This window comes from Dufourea novaeangliae, unplaced genomic scaffold (genome assembly GCF_001272555.1).
Source record: "Dufourea novaeangliae isolate 0120121106 unplaced genomic scaffold, ASM127255v1 scaffold24, whole genome shotgun sequence".
NCBI classification, from domain to species: Eukaryota; Metazoa; Arthropoda; class Insecta; order Hymenoptera; family Halictidae; genus Dufourea; species Dufourea novaeangliae.
The window spans coordinates 193334-212912 of NW_015373905.1; the positions used below are offsets into that span (position 1 = coordinate 193334).

The 19579-nt window shown below is 35.9% G+C and overlaps 1 protein-coding gene across 1 annotated transcript in view; it reads left to right on the forward strand.

Moving 5' to 3' along the window:
* The first annotated feature begins 1520 nt into the window (after positions 1-1520).
* LOC107193778 (protein gooseberry-neuro-like) overlaps positions 1521-19579 on the forward strand; it is a 49071-nt gene continuing 31012 nt past the window's right edge. Inside the window, exons 1-3 of the mRNA XM_015583283.1 lie at positions 1521-1572; positions 7233-7546; positions 15625-15736. Of these exons, the coding sequence (XP_015438769.1) occupies positions 1521-1572; positions 7233-7546; positions 15625-15736 (478 nt within the window). The remainder of the gene's footprint in view (positions 1573-7232; positions 7547-15624; positions 15737-19579) is intronic.

The window sequence follows — 19579 nt, forward strand, 5'->3', positions numbered from 1 at the left end:
TAATTCTCATTTCGCAATACAAGTAGTAGTTCTTTGGCATAAATAGTTCAATACTTTTTGCAGGGAATGATGGGCTACATCGACTAATGCAGGGGTCGGCAAACTTTTGAGACGGAAGAGCCAAACCTGTCCCTTACAACAATTTAAAAATTATTTCAGAGCTATAAATATATTTTTACAAATAAGGAAAATTTAAAGTAACATTATAACAAGTTCTACTATTAATTATATCTTTATTAAATGAAGAAAAAATCTTAGAAAAATTGCTCTCATTGATTGTATTTTCATTTGTAATTATACTTCAGAGTCACATGTAAGTAGGTACCCAAATAGCCACATTTGGCTCGCGAGCCGCAGTTTCCGACCCCTAGACTAATGCATTAGGAAATGTATGATTCTATTTGAAAAAAACAAATTTGATCTTCATGTGTCCACTGTCCTCATTACACTTATTCCCAAATGTGTACAATTTATGTACGTAGGTATACATATTTATAACGTGTTTGTACTATTACAGACAGTCTATCAAGAATGAGGCTAGTCATGAACGCTGATATACATACATATATGGATATACTTAAGCTTTAATTATTTATTTACAGACAATCTTTGCGAAACGTATTTCCTTTTCATTAGATCACACATGTCCTATACCACAGTCACCTTTGAACCCGTTCGATAACCACTGCCGTATCTGCATCCATGTCTCCGAACTGATTTTCAGTTGTCCTTTGCAACGAGACCGTCACCTGGTCCGTTGCATTACAACATCCGCGGGCCCTTGGGAGAACGAAGGAAACCAGTCGAGAACGTCCAGTGAACGTGGAACTACGGTCCGTGGGCGTTTCCACGTAAGAGAACGCCCACCGCGAGCTATTGGGTTGCCAACCAAATGGCAGGGCGTAGCTGACCGTGGGACCACAGTGATACCCCGTTAGTCCCAGGGACTTGAACGGCCCCCCTCCTTTTTTTCTAAGCGTGCAGGCTCGACGGAGAAAGAGAGAAAGCCCCCCATTGCTCGCGACACAGTTGGTGGGACACGAGGGTACCAGTGGCAGAATCTGACACGTTATTGCACCGGTACCCCTCGCAGCGAAAGCTACGCGTGCTGCCCGCTTATTCGTTTTCTTGTTTCGTACCTTAGTCCAGGACGCACCGACCACGATACAAGGGTCTTCCTACCGGAGCCCGTTTTTCCTTTCATTTTCTTCCTTTTCTTTTTTTCTTCCCTTCCGCGCGCCGCTCGTCGTTCCCTTCTATCTTCGCGCGCGTGTCCTGCCCTCTTCGCGAAGCTGATGTTCCCCATCCGTCCACCTCGGTCCCCATCTCCGTCGTCTCATCGTGATCGTCTTTTTTGCTTTTCGAACTATCGGTTGTCGGCGTGGTTCGCCCTTCTGGTAGCAACGCATACTCTACGTTAGTGAATACAGATCGTTGGTGTTTTTGTCAAGATCGAACAGTGGTGATAAAAAATACACACGGATCTTCCAGTGAACGGAGTTACGCGAACGATCGTCAGGATGGATGTCACCAACGGCATGAGACCGATATTCGGTGGTTACCCGTTTCAAGGTTCGTACTCGATCTGTGTGAAAATTCAACTGACATGTCGGTATAAAAATGAATTATAAGAATCTCGAGACATTCCGAAACAGTTTGTGTCAAAGGATTTTAATCAATTTTTAATAGACATGGGGATTTGAAAATCGTCGAATGTTTGTCACGTGCGAAACGTAGGTACCGAACGTTTGTTTTAAGGGAAATACTCGGACAACGGCAAGGAATTCTTATTGATTCTCTAAATCGGAATAACTGTTTTTACGGTTTTACTAAATCGGAATATTTATATCGGCGTGCGAAATGCGGAAAATTAGAAGTAACTATTAGACCACTGGTGTGGATGGAATGTAATGTCGGTTTTGAATAGTATTTAGTTAGGAATAAGTACCGTTTCAAATCAAGAATTCCCAACTATTTACAATAAACCAATGGTGTTAGTGGAAAGGTGTGTTTGTGTATAAAGTGTGAAATTTTCATCTGGTGAAACGAAATGTTTCGGGTAAAGGTAACTAAATTAACAAAATGATTACTATACAGTTGACCTGCAATTTTCAAAAATCTGTTATATACTGTAGTTTTTTGTACATAATAGAGATCAGTACAGAAGATCCTAATATAATACCAATAAATGATAAATCATACGATTCCATTCGAAAATACATATTACAAACAATTATTTCTTCAACAATTATTTAACACAAAACAAGAAACTTGACTTTCAGAAACACAACTGAACAGATCGTAAGCTAATATTTATGTTGGTAAAAATCAGCAAGTATTTAAAGTTTCAGTTGAGGAAAGTAGCTAGTACCAACCAACGTGTGAAATTACTAAACTGGTCAAAGATTTTTAGCAATAATAGATTGTATATCTCTTCCCATACTTTGTGTTTTCATCGGTGGTTCACTATAAATATGTAATACCTACATACAGATAGGTATTCTTCTTTGTTTGTTCCGTCAAGTTCTTCCTATAGGTTCAACAAAGTTGATAGTAAATTTTTATTCAACTAGCAACTCATTGATCATGTTGATTCTAACATTTAAACTTTGTATCAATAACTGGGTAGGCAGGTATGTAGGTACTCGGGTACCAGTTTCCATATTTCGCTTAAAATTTTGTACGCTTTTGTAGAAACTTGGCTAAATCACTCTGGTGTTGTATACATTGGACATTTTTACTTGCATTGTTTCATGTTTACAAAATAAAAGTGTATATTAAAGTTTTTTAACGTGACGTCTACAAATACATATATGTATTTATACGCTTATTCAAATACTGGGTATATGTGCACGGTTATTCAAGGCGGGAAAATGGTAGTTTGGTAAACTAAAAGCAACTGTACCTATGAGAAAATTTTAAGAATGAATTAAATAGAGCACATATACTGTTCTTAGAGTTGTTCAGTTACCACCGACTTACTAAACACACGACAATTTATTAATGATATACAGGGCAAGGTACCTAACTCGACCACCTCGAATAATTTCTAAATTATACGTTGTACAAAAAATTATTTGTACAATGGTTACATGGTATCAAGAGGGACATCACGTGATGTACACGACTTCTTTATAAGTGGTGGCATTTAGGAGATTACAAGGTCAACTTTGTTATTACAAGGTCAACTTTGAAAGCTAATTAATTCCCAAATAAAAGAGTGTTAAACATTGTATGTCTTAAAGTTAATAATTAACGAGATATTAACGATAGTTTGTTCCGGCAGCGTTTATATGATAATGTTTATCAACATATCTCTTATTTACTTTGATGCTGTCGTCCACGATTTCCGTGATGAAGTAGCTAATAAATAAGGTGATAAAAATGCAGTAAGAGCTAAAATTGCTTATGTTGAACATTTTAATCTTTATCAAGTGTCTAGATGTGTCTTTAAGTGTTAGTGTAGTACAGGGGTCGGAAACTGCGGCTCGCGAGCCAAATGCGGCTCTTTGGGTACCTACTTACACGTGACTCTGAAGTACAATTAAAAATGAAAATACAATCAACGAAAGCAATTTTTCTAAGATTTTTTCTTCATTTAATAAAGATATAATTAATATTAGAACTTGTTATAATGTTACATTAAATTTTCCTTATATATAAAAATATATTTATAGCTCTGAAATAATTTTCAAATTATTGTAAGGGACAGGTTTAGCTCTTCCGTCTCAAAAGTTTGATGATGTCGGTTAACACGAATAGAGTAATGCAACCTATTGATTAATGAAAAAGTGGCATCTTGAATTATCTTCGAAGCAAGTGTGGTAGGTACACTATTAACGAATTCGTTCTTGAATATCCTCTGTCGTTGTTGGTGGTCCACGATACACTTTATCTTTTAATGTACCTTAAAGAAAATAATCCAATGGTGACAGGCCTGGTGAACGAGGCGACAATGGAAATATTTCGCTACGATCAATCCAACGATTCGGAAATTGTCCTTGTAGAACTTCCCCCGTCTGTCGTGCATAATGTGCAGGGCAACCGTCATGTTGATACCATTATTACGTATTCTTACATGATGCCATTATTACATTTGATACCATTATTACGTATTATTTACATTACTGAACGGACATTTAATGGTACATTTTCCAAAAAAATTGGCAATGTTCCTGTTATAAAGTTGAATATTTCTGCCCTGTTAATACTCAATCAATAAAATATGGTCCAATTATTCGATTGTCAAGTGTACGACACCAAACATTAACACTCCATTCTTATGTAACTAAATTCCCTATTCAAAAACACACAATAACAAAAAAATACTTTTCCCTACTCCCTCTGGTCTCGGAGATGTTCCAAAAAATATATTTTCATCCCTCAATTTTGGGGGTTGTTATCACACCCTTAACATGGACAATGGCCTATAAAAAAAATAGATGTCAAGTATTTTTTGGAAAACTATCTCCTAGATAAGGTTTATTAAAATCGACGTGTGCGAGTTCAGTACCTATGTTCTCTTGTTAGATAAGATAATGTTTTGCTATATCGTACGTATTCGATTTTTACGAGTGTTACATTTGTCAGTTTTTAATAATTTGATGTTGTTTGTTAGTAGTATCGATAACTGAAGAATGAACACGTAACAGTGTACAATTAATCCTTGTTTCGTAATATAGTGCATACTCCATGGACTTTTCCAAAAACGCGATTAACGTAATCATATGCTTCCGGTATTTGCTCGTGTTTGTACCAGATTTTGCATATAAAAACGGTAATTATAACGATGGGTTGCGGTGTACGATGGCAAAGAAAATAATGCTACCTACGGAAGGATGGTTGATTCGACTAACGATCGGACATTATACCCGTCAGCCTTGGAAACGGCCTCCCGTGCGCATAACTTCTTCAATTTTACGGTTGTTAGTCTCATTTTTGGTATTACCTGAACTTCACCGACCTGTTATCTAATTTCACGTTTGCGCCTCGGACCTGGATTCAGCCGCTAATTTCAAGCCCAATCACCGCAATTGCGCTCACACTTTTTCCCCTTCCTGCCTCTAAACGATGCTACTTTCGCGCGCGTCCAGCTCGAACTACTCTTTTTCCATAATTAAATATTCTTTGATCGTGACGGAAAACTTGCATAGTTTGCAGGACAATTTTTATTTAATTATATCTCCTTTGCTTTATTAATATTCTATCTCCTGACTTCTGTCTATTATTTATTTCTACTGATCTCAGAAGGAAACGATATTCTACAAACATGTAATTCGGAAATATTGTTGTTTAATTATTACTTCATGTTGCATCAATTTCTCGTGTGAAGGTTATTACTAGACTGCGGATTTTATGCATTTATAGCCCATAAGGCTCTGTGAAATACAATAAAAGACAAAACTTTCATCGGATCCAACGAATTTTCTATTTTAGTCTGAACCCAATAAGATACTTAAGAGGAAAAATAAATTTCTATATTTGCGCCTGTCTTTATAAATTACTTTAGAAAATGTTCTAGAAAATGTCTAGTTATTAGCGACAGATGTAGAATATTTTTCCTTTCAAGCATGTTTTTAAACATGAGGAACCTTCAATGTTAATTTTTAACCGTGAAACTATAATCTACAATATTCAAACTTTATCACAGAATTTTTTGGGACTTATTTTAACAAATAGTTTTTAAATAATTCATACCAGAATGCGGGCAACAGACTGCAACAAATTCTATAAACCTTTCAAGATGAGAAAGTGTAACAACAATGTATCATTGAAACGTGATAAACTTCATCGTGATCCTTTTAGTCCTAATGCAACAATTTAGTTTTGCCTGTAAATTACTTTTGATTATTATTTCTGGTTACCCCGTAAAAAGCGCTGTTTGTTGTAATAAAACAATTATTTAGGAACACCGCGTGTAGTTTTCCTATGAATTTCATTTACTCTAGTGTACTTAACACTAGAACTACCAAGCAAGTCAAAATGATTTCTCAATACACTCTTACAACGACGATCAAAATGTTATGACAATATATTTTTTCAGATCTTTTGCACATTTTATTACGATATGAAGGTGAAGAAATTAGTCAATTTCTAAATTTCTAAATTTTCAACGGTTTCTCACGTTTTTCCACCGATCGAAGCAAATATGCATTTCTCGTTGGTAGTTCTAGTGTTAATATTCTTCGGTCTATTATTTAGAGTTCATGGGCGTCGCCAGGTTATCAGTAACAGTGAAAAAGGCTGTACGTAGCCAGACACACTTTAGTTCTTTTTTTTTTTATTATAGCATTTTAGACTTCTTATGAAGTTTATTTTTGCTTTACATTTATCACGCATTATACAGGTGACGTGGTACGTATCATTTCATACAGATTTGTTATATTGTTTTAAGTAATTGAATATATAAGTATAAGCTTGAATATGTGGCCCAGCAATCAGATTTTCACCTAATGAACAATCAGTTTTATACCTAACAACTTGTCGATCAATTCTATGTCAAACTAAGTGGTTTAGATCTTGGTCTTTTTCTTGGCATTCGCATATAGAGCTTTTTATTTTATTTTGAAAGTCATGAATCGTTGAAAATATATGCGTTTTGTTAATAGAGGCTGTTGGTTGTGTTTCAAGTTTTACTGCAATATTAAATACAACAAAATTTTGTAACTCTGGGAAGGCTGGCGCGGGGGGGGGGGGCAGAGTCCAATTTTTTTTCTTGTAGGGCAAGTGCCAACAAATGCCTTCTCCTGTTGCAAATATGTATTGCTCACATACAATGTGTCGGTACATTCTTCTGTTCGATCGAATGATACACAGTTACCTATGTCGAAAAGTTTCTGTAATTTAGCAGACAGAAATGTTTAGGATCCACAGATACCTAAAAAAACTATTAATTTGCTTAATCTCTGTTTACATAAATAAAGTTTAGTATCAGAAAAATGATTGTTCTATCGTCTACACAGTGGGTAGGGCACATTCTTGTGGAACAATAACAAACGGCACAGTACGTTTCCGAAAATGTAAACAGAAATAAACACAGTAAACCAGACGACACGGATAGTGACCCTATCGTTATTTCGGTCACTTTATGTCTATACTGTCGACATATGTAAAAATAAATCATACATAGAAAACCACCGATAAATTTCTCAAGTTCGAAGCGGTGAAATGTAAAAGAATACGTCGGTGGCTCTTAAATTAATGAATAAAACGTTGATGAAATATTTTGTCAGGGCAAGGACGCATGAATCAGCTTGGTGGTGTCTTCATCAACGGACGACCACTTCCAAATCATATTCGACTGAAAATAGTGGAAATGGCAGCCGCGGGGGTTCGCCCTTGCATTATCTCGCGGCAGCTTCGCGTGTCTCACGGTTGCGTTTCGAAAATACTGAATCGTTATCAAGAGACCGGCTCGATCAGACCTGGTGTCATCGGTGGAAGCAAACCGAGAGTAGCCACCCCTGAAATCGAAGCAAGAATCGAAGACATGAAGAGGGATAATCCTGGAATTTTCTCATGGGAGATTCGAGAGAAGCTTGTAAAGGTAAGAAATACAAACAGATTTCCATTCATGGCATTCCGAAATTTCGTAACCTTTCAAAGATTAGTACATTGTAATCTGTAATTTTCAATTTGCATCTGATCTACATATGTTTATATGAATAAGTTTGTTGCATAAATTAGATGAGATTTCTATCATTTTCATTGACAACGAAAAAACTCTACTATTTACTTTTAGTTGACATATCAGTTTCCGAATTTATTTCTGATACAGAACAATCCATCTATTTGAATAACTGAATATGTAATATAATAAATAGAGTAGATGGCGTAAACTTTTCCAGTCGTGATAGTACAGTTCTTTTTTTACACGTTAAACATAGCTTAATGGAAATTTATTCTTCGCTCACTCGTATCTTTTTATTTGTATTTCGCTCCGAAAACAAAGTACGACAAGTATCTTGCACAGAGGATAGCCTACCTAAGTATACCGGCGAGCAAACTCTGCTTTCACTAGGGGAAAAAGTAACGTAGGGAAAGGGCCTCCTACCATTTGGTATTTGGAATTACTGAAATGTATGCCAAATTTAACATTCTATTTAACATTTCTTTCACTACCTGTAATAAATTTGCCACGTGGTAGAGAAATTTTCTTCTACGCCGCTTTTTCACCTAGTGGAAGCCGAGTTTGCTCGTGAGTGTACATAAACAAGAATTGCATACAAATTTATGATTATTACAACTATGATTTTAAAGGTACATGAAAAAATTGTGTAAGTCACTATATCTGTATGAATATTATTTTTAATAATTCCCAATACCAAGTGGTAGGAGGTTTTTTCCTTACATAACTTTTTCCCCCAGAGGAAGCCGAGGTTGCTCGTGAGGTTACATTGAGAATGTATGTATTTCTAAGTCACTGCACCACATTCAATTGGGTTTTTATTTCTCTAATGATCAGGCCTTGAAGATATTGCGGTCGAAACGCTACGAATTTTCTGAATGTCCCAACATAGTGATACATAATGGTCATAATAACAACTTGCTTTCCGTCGCAATATTCGGGAATTTAGCGAACATTCAATAAATGCATCAAACTGGTGTATTACATAATATTATAAAAACAATTGATCAAATTGTTAATTGATCACTAGACTGCGGATTTCTATGCAGCTAGAACATATCCAAATATGTAACAAATATGCAGAAATTTTTTAGAAAATATGCAGAAAATATGTAAAAAATATACAGGAAGTATGCCTACCGAATGAGTCAACTGTGATTGAAAATCACACGTCTTTTTTATTACACGTCTAGTAATTAACAATGTCATCTTCCATTATAAAATTTGTATTAGCTATTTAACTTATCCATTTGTCAATTATAACTTGTTTGGCACTTCTTGCTTTAGGCATTGTACGAAAATTAGTAAATATTCCTAAAGATCTAGCCCTCCGAAAACAATGAAAAGTAAGAAACAGTAAAAGTATAATTTGAAAAATTTTACCATCTGGTAACTCTTCTGTATGTGAAAATGGAGTCTTCAAACTTATTTCTTGAAACGGTACTCGAATAAAATTATCTAAATACATAAGAATACTATTCACTTTATTCAAATTATCTCGTAATTAATTGTACAAACAGTAAAGTGGTGGTGCCCCGTAAAAAAGTAGATTGAAAATGTAAGATAAATTTCTTTGTAACTCACTTCGTTTTCGAAAGAACTGAATTCGAATTTCAACAGAGTACGTCTCCACTAAAATCCGGTTTTAGATGCACTGGGTACTTTGTTAAAATTCAAATTCAGTTCTTTCGAAAACGAAGTGAGTTACAAAGAAATTTATCTTACATTTTCAATCTACTTTTTTACGGGGAAAATGTAAGATACATTTCTTTGTAACTCACTTCGTTTTCGAAAGAACTGAATTCGAATTTTAACAGAGTACGTCTCCACTAAAATCCGGTTTTAGATGCATTGGATACTTTGACTCAGAATCGAACGATTGTCGCTTGATATTTTTACATTAATATTTATTAATTGATCGTATACTTTCGTATCATTGACTTTATTTCACTATCTTGTATACAGGGTGTTAATAAAAATATGGGACACTTTGACAGGGTGGATTATACGTGCAAAATTAAGACGAAAATCAAGAATGACAAAAATTCGTTCGAGCCTTCATTTCCGAGTTATTAATTGCTAAAAATACTGGCAAAATACGCGTGAAATACGTTTCGCGCGATTGGTTATACTATTTGCACAGTCGATTTCCAGCTGACACACAGGCTCGATTGCTGGCCTACTTCAATTTAATGAATGAAATAAAATGAAATGAAATGAATGAACTCGTGAAACAGTTGAAGAGCTCACATCTTAAGTAGAATAACCCGTCGCGTCAGACACGTATGTCGCATATTTCGTCCGTATTTTCAGCAGACAACTCGAAAATGAAGCCTCGAACGCAATTTCGTAATTCTTGATTTTCGTCTTATCTACATAGTTTGGCATGTAGAATCTACCGTATAAAATTCTCCCGTATTTTTACTAACTCCCTGTATACTAATGTCATGAAATTCACGAGCGAACGTGGATGAGTTAGTGAACGAAGCTGTCCATGTTCAATCTTTTTTTTCATATTACAAAGTATTAACACAATTATTTCAGCAAATACTAATTTTCTTTATCGGTGTACACCCACGAGCAAACTCGGCTTCCGCTAGGGGAAAAAGTAGCGTTGGAGAAGGGCCTCTTAAAATTTGGTATCGGGAATTATTGAAATTTATGCCAAATTAACATTCGATTTAATATTTATTTCAGTACTTGAAATAAATTTACCAAGTGGTAGGAGGTTTTTCTCTTACCCCCCTTTTTTCTCCTAGTGGAAGCCAACTTTGCTCGTGGGTGTACACTGACAAGCAAACTCGGCTACGACTAGGGGAAAAAGTGATGTAAGGGTTAAACCACCTAGTTTTGGGAGTTACTGAAGTTTATACCAAATTAATATTCAGTTTAACATTTATTTCAGTATTTCAAATGAATTTATCAAGCAGTAGGAGGCCCTAAGGGCCCCTACGTTACTTTTTCCCCTAGCGAAAGCCGAGTTTGTTCGTGGGTGTACACTCGCGACCAAACTCGGCTTCCGCTAGGGAAAAAAGTGGCATAGGGAAAGGGCCTTCTACCATTTGAACTCAGAAATTTCTGAAATTTATGCCAAACTATTATTCGATTTAACATTTATTTCACTACCTGGAATAAATTTACCAAATTGTAAAATACTTTTCTTCTACGCCGCTTTTTCCCCTAGCGGAAGCCGAGTTTGCTCGTCGGTGTACCAGGAATTCGAAATTAATAACAACAACGAAATAACAATCTGCAATTATCCGAAGAATCTGGCCGCGACACATATTAATATAACGGACTCAGTTTTTCGTCAAGAAAAACGCTGAAAGCTATTGTTCGATCTCTCGATCGACGACGGGAGGGGGAGTGGGGGGTGGACGTTTCCGCGGGGTCTCTCTATCTCTCCCAAGATCGCAGTGAATGGGGCTTTTTAATCTTGCACACGAGGCGTGCACGAGGCGGGCAGGGGTGTACGTGAGCGCCCTGAGGCAACTCGCGTGTCCTTTAATACGTTACTGCCCGCCGCCTACACCCACGCCTCATTGGCGTAACGCTCCCCTCGTTCGTGATGCGATTTTCGAGTAGGTATGCAAAACGACTTTTCCAAGAATAGCTCTTCCGTGCAGGGGGTTTATCACAACACCTTAAAAAATCGCGAAAACCTGTGTGTAAAGCCGTCGATGAGGTCCAAGCGCAGGAATCATAATTTCTTTCATCTTTTCTGTGAATTCTTCCAAGGATACTAAAACAAAAAAGCGTGAAATTGGTACGGAAACTGAACACCACGCAAATCACTCTCTGAAAGAAAAGATTGCTACTGATATATGTCCTTCCACACACACATAAATTCCATTTCATTCAGCACAGTTGAATAATCTAAATTCAATAAGGTCCGAGAGATTGGTGGATATTCCGTTCGATTTGAAAAGTTGGAATTGTTCAGCCCTGTACCGCTGGAATCGTTGATCGAGATACTATTGGGGTGGGCAGTAGCAGCTTCCTTTCGTAAAGCAAGAAAAATAGTCGGTAACCGATAGCTAAATATCTCTCCCGCAACGAAATATAAGAATCACCGGAGGTTCTCGAATCAAGATCCGGCGGAAATTCCTCCTCCAACAGCTCTCGGCCCCAATAAAACCGATTCATCGCGGACTACGAGGTGTACCTACGGCGATTCTCGATAAAGAGATAAATTCTAAGACGGTAAAGGAGGAATCTCCGAGTGGTAGGACTGAAACGAAAAGGAATAGCGATGAGAAGGAAGAGAGGAAAAGGACGGGAGTCGAAGGGAAAAAACAGTTTCGAGAACGCGTACGCCGTTGCGGTCGTGGAAGCAGGCGGTCGTAGCCGGCATTAATACGGCATTTAATACTGGAAGGAGGCGTTCCTGGGCTGGAGGACCCGAGGCGGCATCCATCCTTCTTCCCGATCCTCCTGGTGCCCTCTAACAGAGATCTCTGTCTCTTTCCTCCTGTCATCGCCCCGGACCTAAAACCTCAACCGCCACCAACAGGCACAAGGATCGTTATTGTTTCTGAGATCGTCGATCCGAAAGATAGCCATCGACACCGACAATCCCCCTTTTTCACCTTTTTTTTTTCTCTGCTTTCTCCGTTACATTGTATTTTCCGTACAGTTTTGTCTTTTCCGTTTTTTGCTGAACGTTGAGGACACGATTCTTTTAACTTCGTCTGGGAATACTTGTCTTGTTTCTCTTTGTTCTTTCAACTAGGACTAGGACTATTACCGATCGAGTCGGATCTTGGTCTCCGTTTGAAGTGTTTTATAGGAGCGAAATCTAAATGAAAGTTTCCTTACTAGGATTCATGATTGGCATCGATTAAGTGCTATATATTTGTTCCTTGTAATAGGTGAAACTTGTAATTTTATATATTTTATATTACGTTACCACTTTTACGAAGACTAACCTACATTCTTAAGGGGTCATACTCAGTCCGGAGGCCGAAAAAAGAGGGTTCTTTGGGAATTTTTTTCTCAAAAACTATAAGACCTTTTACAAAAAATGTGCATGTGTTCTAAAGATTGCAGTTTCTAGATTATAAGGTAATTTTTTCATTTCAAAATATTTATTAGTAAATAAATGGTGAGCGATCTCCCGGGTGTCTCTTCACAAAAAGTGGTCTACCGTGATCACTGTAACTTCGTAACGGTTCATCTGAAATTAAAAATTCAGTAAGATTTATGTAATGGAAGAACCAATCTTGTCCTTGAACGTGGGGTTTTTCGAAATATTGATTGGGAACAAAATGGTGGACATTTTCCTGAAAAAGTGCGACTTTCACCTAAAAATTACTCGTTTTTGGTCAATTAAAAAAAACTATGGAACGAAAAAAAAATCCTTCGTTCAAGGACAAGCTTTTCTGATTCGAAGTAAGGCGCAAAAGATTTCATGTAAATCGACACAGTAGTTTTCGAGAAATATTGATCATAGATGTGAGAAATGTAGTTTCGAGAAAAACGCGTTTAAAGTTTCAAGTCAAACTTACACTTATATAAAATGTTCATTTTTTAACACCTGTAACTTTGTCATTTTTAATTGGATTACCTTGAAACTTGCATAGAATATTCTCGAGATGTTGTACTTAAAGAAAATGTAGAAAGTGAAAAATCGATTTTCTGAAAATTTCTGACTGAGCATGACCCCTTAAATCGCATTTACGAATGTAACTATAAATTCTGTTTCGTTATTAATTTCCCGTTATTTATAACACCAACAGTTATCAGTAATTCCGTCGCTACATCCATACTGAAAGTGCATGCTTGTTAGTGTAGAAAGTTACGAATTAAATGAAATAACACTCTGTCGTGTTATCAAGCGACACTATTATATGCCACGATTAATCAGTATACACGTCACACATTCGGAAAATGTTTTAAAATTTATTTTAATAATCTCGCATGTTAGCAACATTTACAACTCAGTGGAGCCTAAACAAAACAACAGATTTTAACGAGAATAATCCGATTTTAGAATATTATACAAATTCGTGACACCGATCTCTGGTTGCAATATCGCAATCTTCGTTAAAAATCACATAAGACCCAAAATTTCCATTAAAATGATTACTGCAGTAGGAACCAAAACATCATTTAAGACTTATTCTATCAGTTTTCTTGAAGCAAATTCTTTCTAGCTCGCTAGCTAGACTTCGTGACCTGGCTTACCGCACGATTAGAGAATTCAAGCGTAGTAAGTATACAGTCGCGAATAACGGTGCACTGTAGATGTATAATAACGCTAAATATGCGGCGCAAAATGTATATTTCGCTTCGAAAATAATCGCACGCAATTGTAGTGCAATAGATTGCGTTTACAAATTGTAAACGCCACGTGTACAGTGTAATCCAGTGTACTACGTCAACGAATTTACATTATTACAGTGAAGCCGACACGAGTAGTACTTATTCAAAGTAAAAAAATAATACTTGAAATAATAAATAATTGAAATGACTTTATCACACTCATCTTAAAAATATCTTACCAAAAATACCGTTATTTGGTATCCAAATAAGGAAGAATCACTTCTAAATAATTTTCTACTTCAGTTTATATACTGTATTTCACTGTGATTAATGTTACATTAAACATTGCATTTTTTATACGGTTAAAGTTAGTATTGTAAAGTTAATTATTCAGAATAATTGTAGCTTTGTGTAACAATAACAAAAAGTAGTAAAACATAGCAAAAATATCACACGTGGATAAAAGTTTTATTGCAAATCGTAAATATAAAAAACAATATTTCAAAGTATTTATCACACGTTCATTTCTGTTGAATATATAGTGCTCATCGAATTCTTACGGTTAAAATTCTTGATGAGAACGTATGAATTATTTTCAACTAATACATATACAGGATATTTCTCCTAATATGAATAACTATAAGAAATATTTGCTTATAAGAATCTCTAATTAAGTGTACAATTATGAATATCATATAAAAGCCTACATATTTCTGCGTTAAAAGAATATGTTCACAAGATTTTAACGAGTCAGAAATTATCGCGGTAGGACGGAATATGTCTTTAACAACTATGTAGGTACCCTCACGAGTAAACTCGGCTTCGACTAGGGGAAAATATGTCGTGGAAGAAAAATTTTCTACCACTTGGTATCGGGAATTCCTGTAATTTGTACCAAATTAACATTCGTTTTTAAAATTTATTTCAGTACTTAAAATAAACTTACCAAATGATAAGGAGACGTTTCTTCTATGCCACTTTTCCCCTAGCGGAAGTCGAGTTTGCTCGTGGGTGTACATACTTTCACACTCCATTTTCCTCACCTTCAATGACTTTACTACATACCGGGTGCATCATGGACTATTTAATCTTCATAATGATGTTCTTTAATTATGCAAAATTAAAAATACTTAATATACATATATGTAAATGGAAGTGACCTAAAACGAATGAATATCTTTGCAGTAAAACCTTGATATTGTATGTTACCAAAAGCCTCCTTCGGCGTAGGAAGACATACAGTACCGAACAAATGAATTCGAACACAGACATTTTTCTTTTTATTTGTTCTTATGGCGATGTGACAAAAGTTCTGCCTTTCATTTTGTTTACTATTAAGTACTCCGACGCTTGCTTTCATAAAAGTTACATAGAGACTCCTAAATACTACAATGTTGTAGTGTTTGTCCGAAAAACATGTGTCCCGTACTGTATCTGTGAAAGTAATTCACCGAAGTAATTTTGTCTACTCGGATATAGTATGTAATGAGCATTCATTTCAGGGAAGCATTAAATCTACAAATGTTTTGGTACGTTTAACTCTGTTTAAAATCTTTCAATCCTTAAATGCAATGAGATTAACCACAATTTAGATTTACCAACAAATAGTAATACCAACTGTATTTACATAGTAAAGTAATGCGTATTACGTTACCTACTTGGTGTCCGAGCACGCTAATCACAACCAAATTCATAACACTTTTATGAATTATGATGACACTTACTTTGAATAGGAAGGTTTCTCGGATCCTCCAAGTGTCAGTTCTATCAGTAGACTGCTTCGTGGTGGGCGACCTGGTGACGATGGGAAGAAGGATTACACCATAGACGGTATACTCGGCGGTGGTAAGTAATTGAAATTTCATATTCAAATACTTTCACTTTCACAAATATTTATTCGATTAAGGAAGAAAAAGTAAACTATAATTCGTAAGTCTATCCATTATTAGATTTATGTACAATATTAGGAGTAACAGATAGGAACCAGTGAAACGCGTAGGATTTTTTCTTCCAAACAGGCTCAAATCCTGAGCTTCAGAAGCGAATAAGTATACATATAACTATTTTTATATTACGTTAGTTGAGTTGTTTGCTTTGCTGTTTTTATTTGCTGTGATCTACTATTTTGTCGTGCGATAAACGTTACAGAGAAACATTTAAAGACAAATTGATGACTCAACACGCTGTAGAAGTGATAAGTTTCATATTACAATTATAAAAATGAAGTACATATTGGGTCGGTGCAAGTTTTGATGGGTTTTCTGTAGATATGATCATCATGATTTTGCGTAACAAGAATTAAAATTATTATTAGTTTACTTTTTTTAGAGCAAAATCCATCAAAATTTATCCACTTACCCAATCATTGATTTTTAAGTATTAGTTATCCATTAGGCCATGGGCTCCCAGACACGCCTCAAAATCGGTTAAACTATATTATGTAACATTGTTTCGACATATTAAAAGGCAGAAAAATATAATTGTAGTGGGTCAAACTAGCCTACCTTCTGTTTGTTATACATATTTCGACAAAAACGTTGTTTTCAAACGAAGAAAACAAAAGAAGTAAAAACACTGGCTTACGACTTACGAGTTGGCAATAAAGTATGAAAAATCTATTCCTGACTCCTGGCAAAAAAATGAACGTTAATACTACATATAGGTTTGCATTTTTAAAAATTTTACAAGTTTATGTTACTCTTATGTTAATATTCATCTTTATATTTATGTTTATGCCAAACCATAGACTAAATAAAAATATCATTTAAAAGCATCTTTCCTTTTAGTTGGTTTTTTTCAGTTTAGATACGGTGTTACAATCATCCCTAGGGGTGGGGACAAAAGTAACAAATGAGTGATTTTATAGAGTCTTATTTAAAAAAACTTTTATAATACATTCTAAGTTTTAAAGCTCGATTATGTTGTCCAATAATCAAGGTTTCCCATCGTATAGGAATTTTTTTCAAATTTCTGCTGTCTTCAAAAGTTACATACTCAAAAGGAAAAGTTGTTACGTTTGTTCCTGGTCTCCCCTACTATTTTCATTAATATGAAGGATGTCTTCTACTACGTGCGTCTCTTTTCGCATTCTAAACAATTTCATGGCAGCATCTTATTGGGCGCAAAATAAGTTTCAAAGTCTATGAAAAAGACTGAACGTACAGATTAATTTCTAAGATGTGTTTTTACCCTCAAAAAGTGTAGCAGAAAAAGAATTCTTATTCGGAATAACTTAATTATAAAATCGAAATTTTCAAGGTACTCTGCTACATGTTTGTACGAAAGTTTTTCCACTAGCGTAGACGATAAATCTATTTCCATCTTTTGTACTAAATCTACTCCAGTGATAGAGGTTCAATTGAACGCTTTATGGCCAAACCACTCTTAGAAGGTTATATCTACAATTGGTACGGGAGAGTGGACGTAAAACCGTGGCTCTTATAATATATATAACTTCATAACTCTAACATTAATAAAACAAGAATTGAAATTGGAATTGTTGCTTATTAGCAGAATCTCTCGTCTGCGGCGACGGAATTAATTCAACTCCTCAGACCCCAAACCACTTTATCATACTTTATTTATACTTTAATACACGACAAAGTAACATAATGAACACCAAAAACTACTTACTTAACACTGTCAGTAGTTGTGAAGTTTTTAAATGATCGAAAATTAGATTAGAGCACTCGAAAACACAAAAAATACACGTACCTTCCTGAACACACGTGTATCACGATCAGTGTTCATTGATGATCTGATGCAAACGACTGCGACATGTGGCTGCAACAAATTGGAAAAATTTGGAACCGTTTTAAAAACAAGTATAGTCCCCCAGTGTGTACTTTGGAACCGTTTTAAAAACAAGTGTGTCTCCCTAACGACTCAATATTCTTTTTGCATCGTGCATTTTTCGTCATCGACATCGGATACTCGTTAATACAATTGCTTCCTGTAACAAACGTTCTTCGCAAAGTCCGTTTACTCGCGGAACGTGGAACGTATCCCTCTCGTCGCTGAATGACATTCGTGACTTTCGAAAGAAATGCATCATACGACGCCAAAAATCTTTGAAGTGCTTAATTACACACGGCGAAAATACGCAGGAAGGGATCGTGAGTAAATGAAAGGAAAAAAAAAATAACAGCTAGGCGATAACGCGAATAAAATATGAGAAAGAAGAGGAATTTGACCGATCCATCCTCGGAGGGCACCAACAGCTTTTAACCTCTTGTATCTACGAATGAAGTTTGACACAAGGGGATGCGATGTATGGGACTTTAAATCCTGTCCTACGTCGTCGGTTAGGCCGAGTTAGTTCGAGCGAGCCAGGAAGCCTGCAGGATTTAATCTTCGGTGGGCGTGAGCAGGATTAGCTAGGTTGCCCACACGTCCGTCAAATGGATTACCAGAGTGTCAATATCTTACGGAGCACGCATTATCTCTCTTCTTCTTCTTCTTCTGCCGTCCCTCTTTTTCCCTTTTTCTTTCAATCCTCTTTCGGTTTGTACTCTCCTTTGAGACTTCCTTCATGGTTTCATACAAGAAAATGTATTAACATATGACTGGAAAAACTGACAAAGATATGCTATTCTTTAATATATTATTTAAACACACGGGCTTTTTTTATAAAATAGTTTAGACAGTCGAATTCGTCGTTCAAAAATACTAATTTCATCAATTTTACACAATTACTGTATATGTGGTAGTTTCCGAGATATTCGTCGAAATAGATTCCATACAGCCCCTAAAATTAGGGGCGGTTTTCGTCGCTTCAATATGAACGGCTGCCGATATAGAAAAATACATGCAAAATATCTTTATGAGAACGACATTATACTTGTGTTTCATCAAAATCGGTGATTGACACTTCGGTATTCCCTTGTTAGGATAGCACACTTACAATTAGTACACTTTCCTCAAGATACTGTTCAGACTGATTGTGAAAGACGTGAATTATGTATTAGAAAAATATCATGTCGACTTGTCAGTTTGAACAGAAAGGGATTTCAGTAGATTATATTCGGGATGTTTCTATCAATAACACTATAGATCACTATTAATAAATTTTTTAAAAAATCGATAGTACGAGTTATCAGTATATTGACACGAGTGATTCTAGTTGAATAGAAAATATGTCTAACAAAAAAGTGTAAAACGATACATAAACAGTGTGTTAATTATGTTCTACGATTTCTGGTATGTTGTTACCAGGCCATTACCTAGCCTCACGTATCCGAATGAATAGGCAATCACAAGTGTGTGGATAAACGAATTTTCGCATAAGGGAACAATCATGTCTGATACTAAACTTCATTTATTTCAATAGAGACCAAGTAAATTGACAGATTGCTTAAACAATGTTTTCTTTTGGTTACTAAACTACAGAAGTGTTTCAACATAAGTAACTGTGTAGAATATGAACGAACAGAAGGCAATATGCATTGTGTGTAAGCAATACGGACGGTATCTGTGGCTGGAAGACATTCTGTTCAGACAATAAAACGTTCCAATATTAGGGTATTCGTATACTGGGTGTCCCGATACGGGAGGCTGTTCTGAAAATACTCTCGGTGCACATAAAACGTCGAGCTGCGTGTATGCATACCTACGAGTAAACTCGGCTTCCGCTAGAGGAAAAAGTGGCGTAGGGGAAAAGTGGTTTTCTTGAAAAGTGATGTTGAAGTA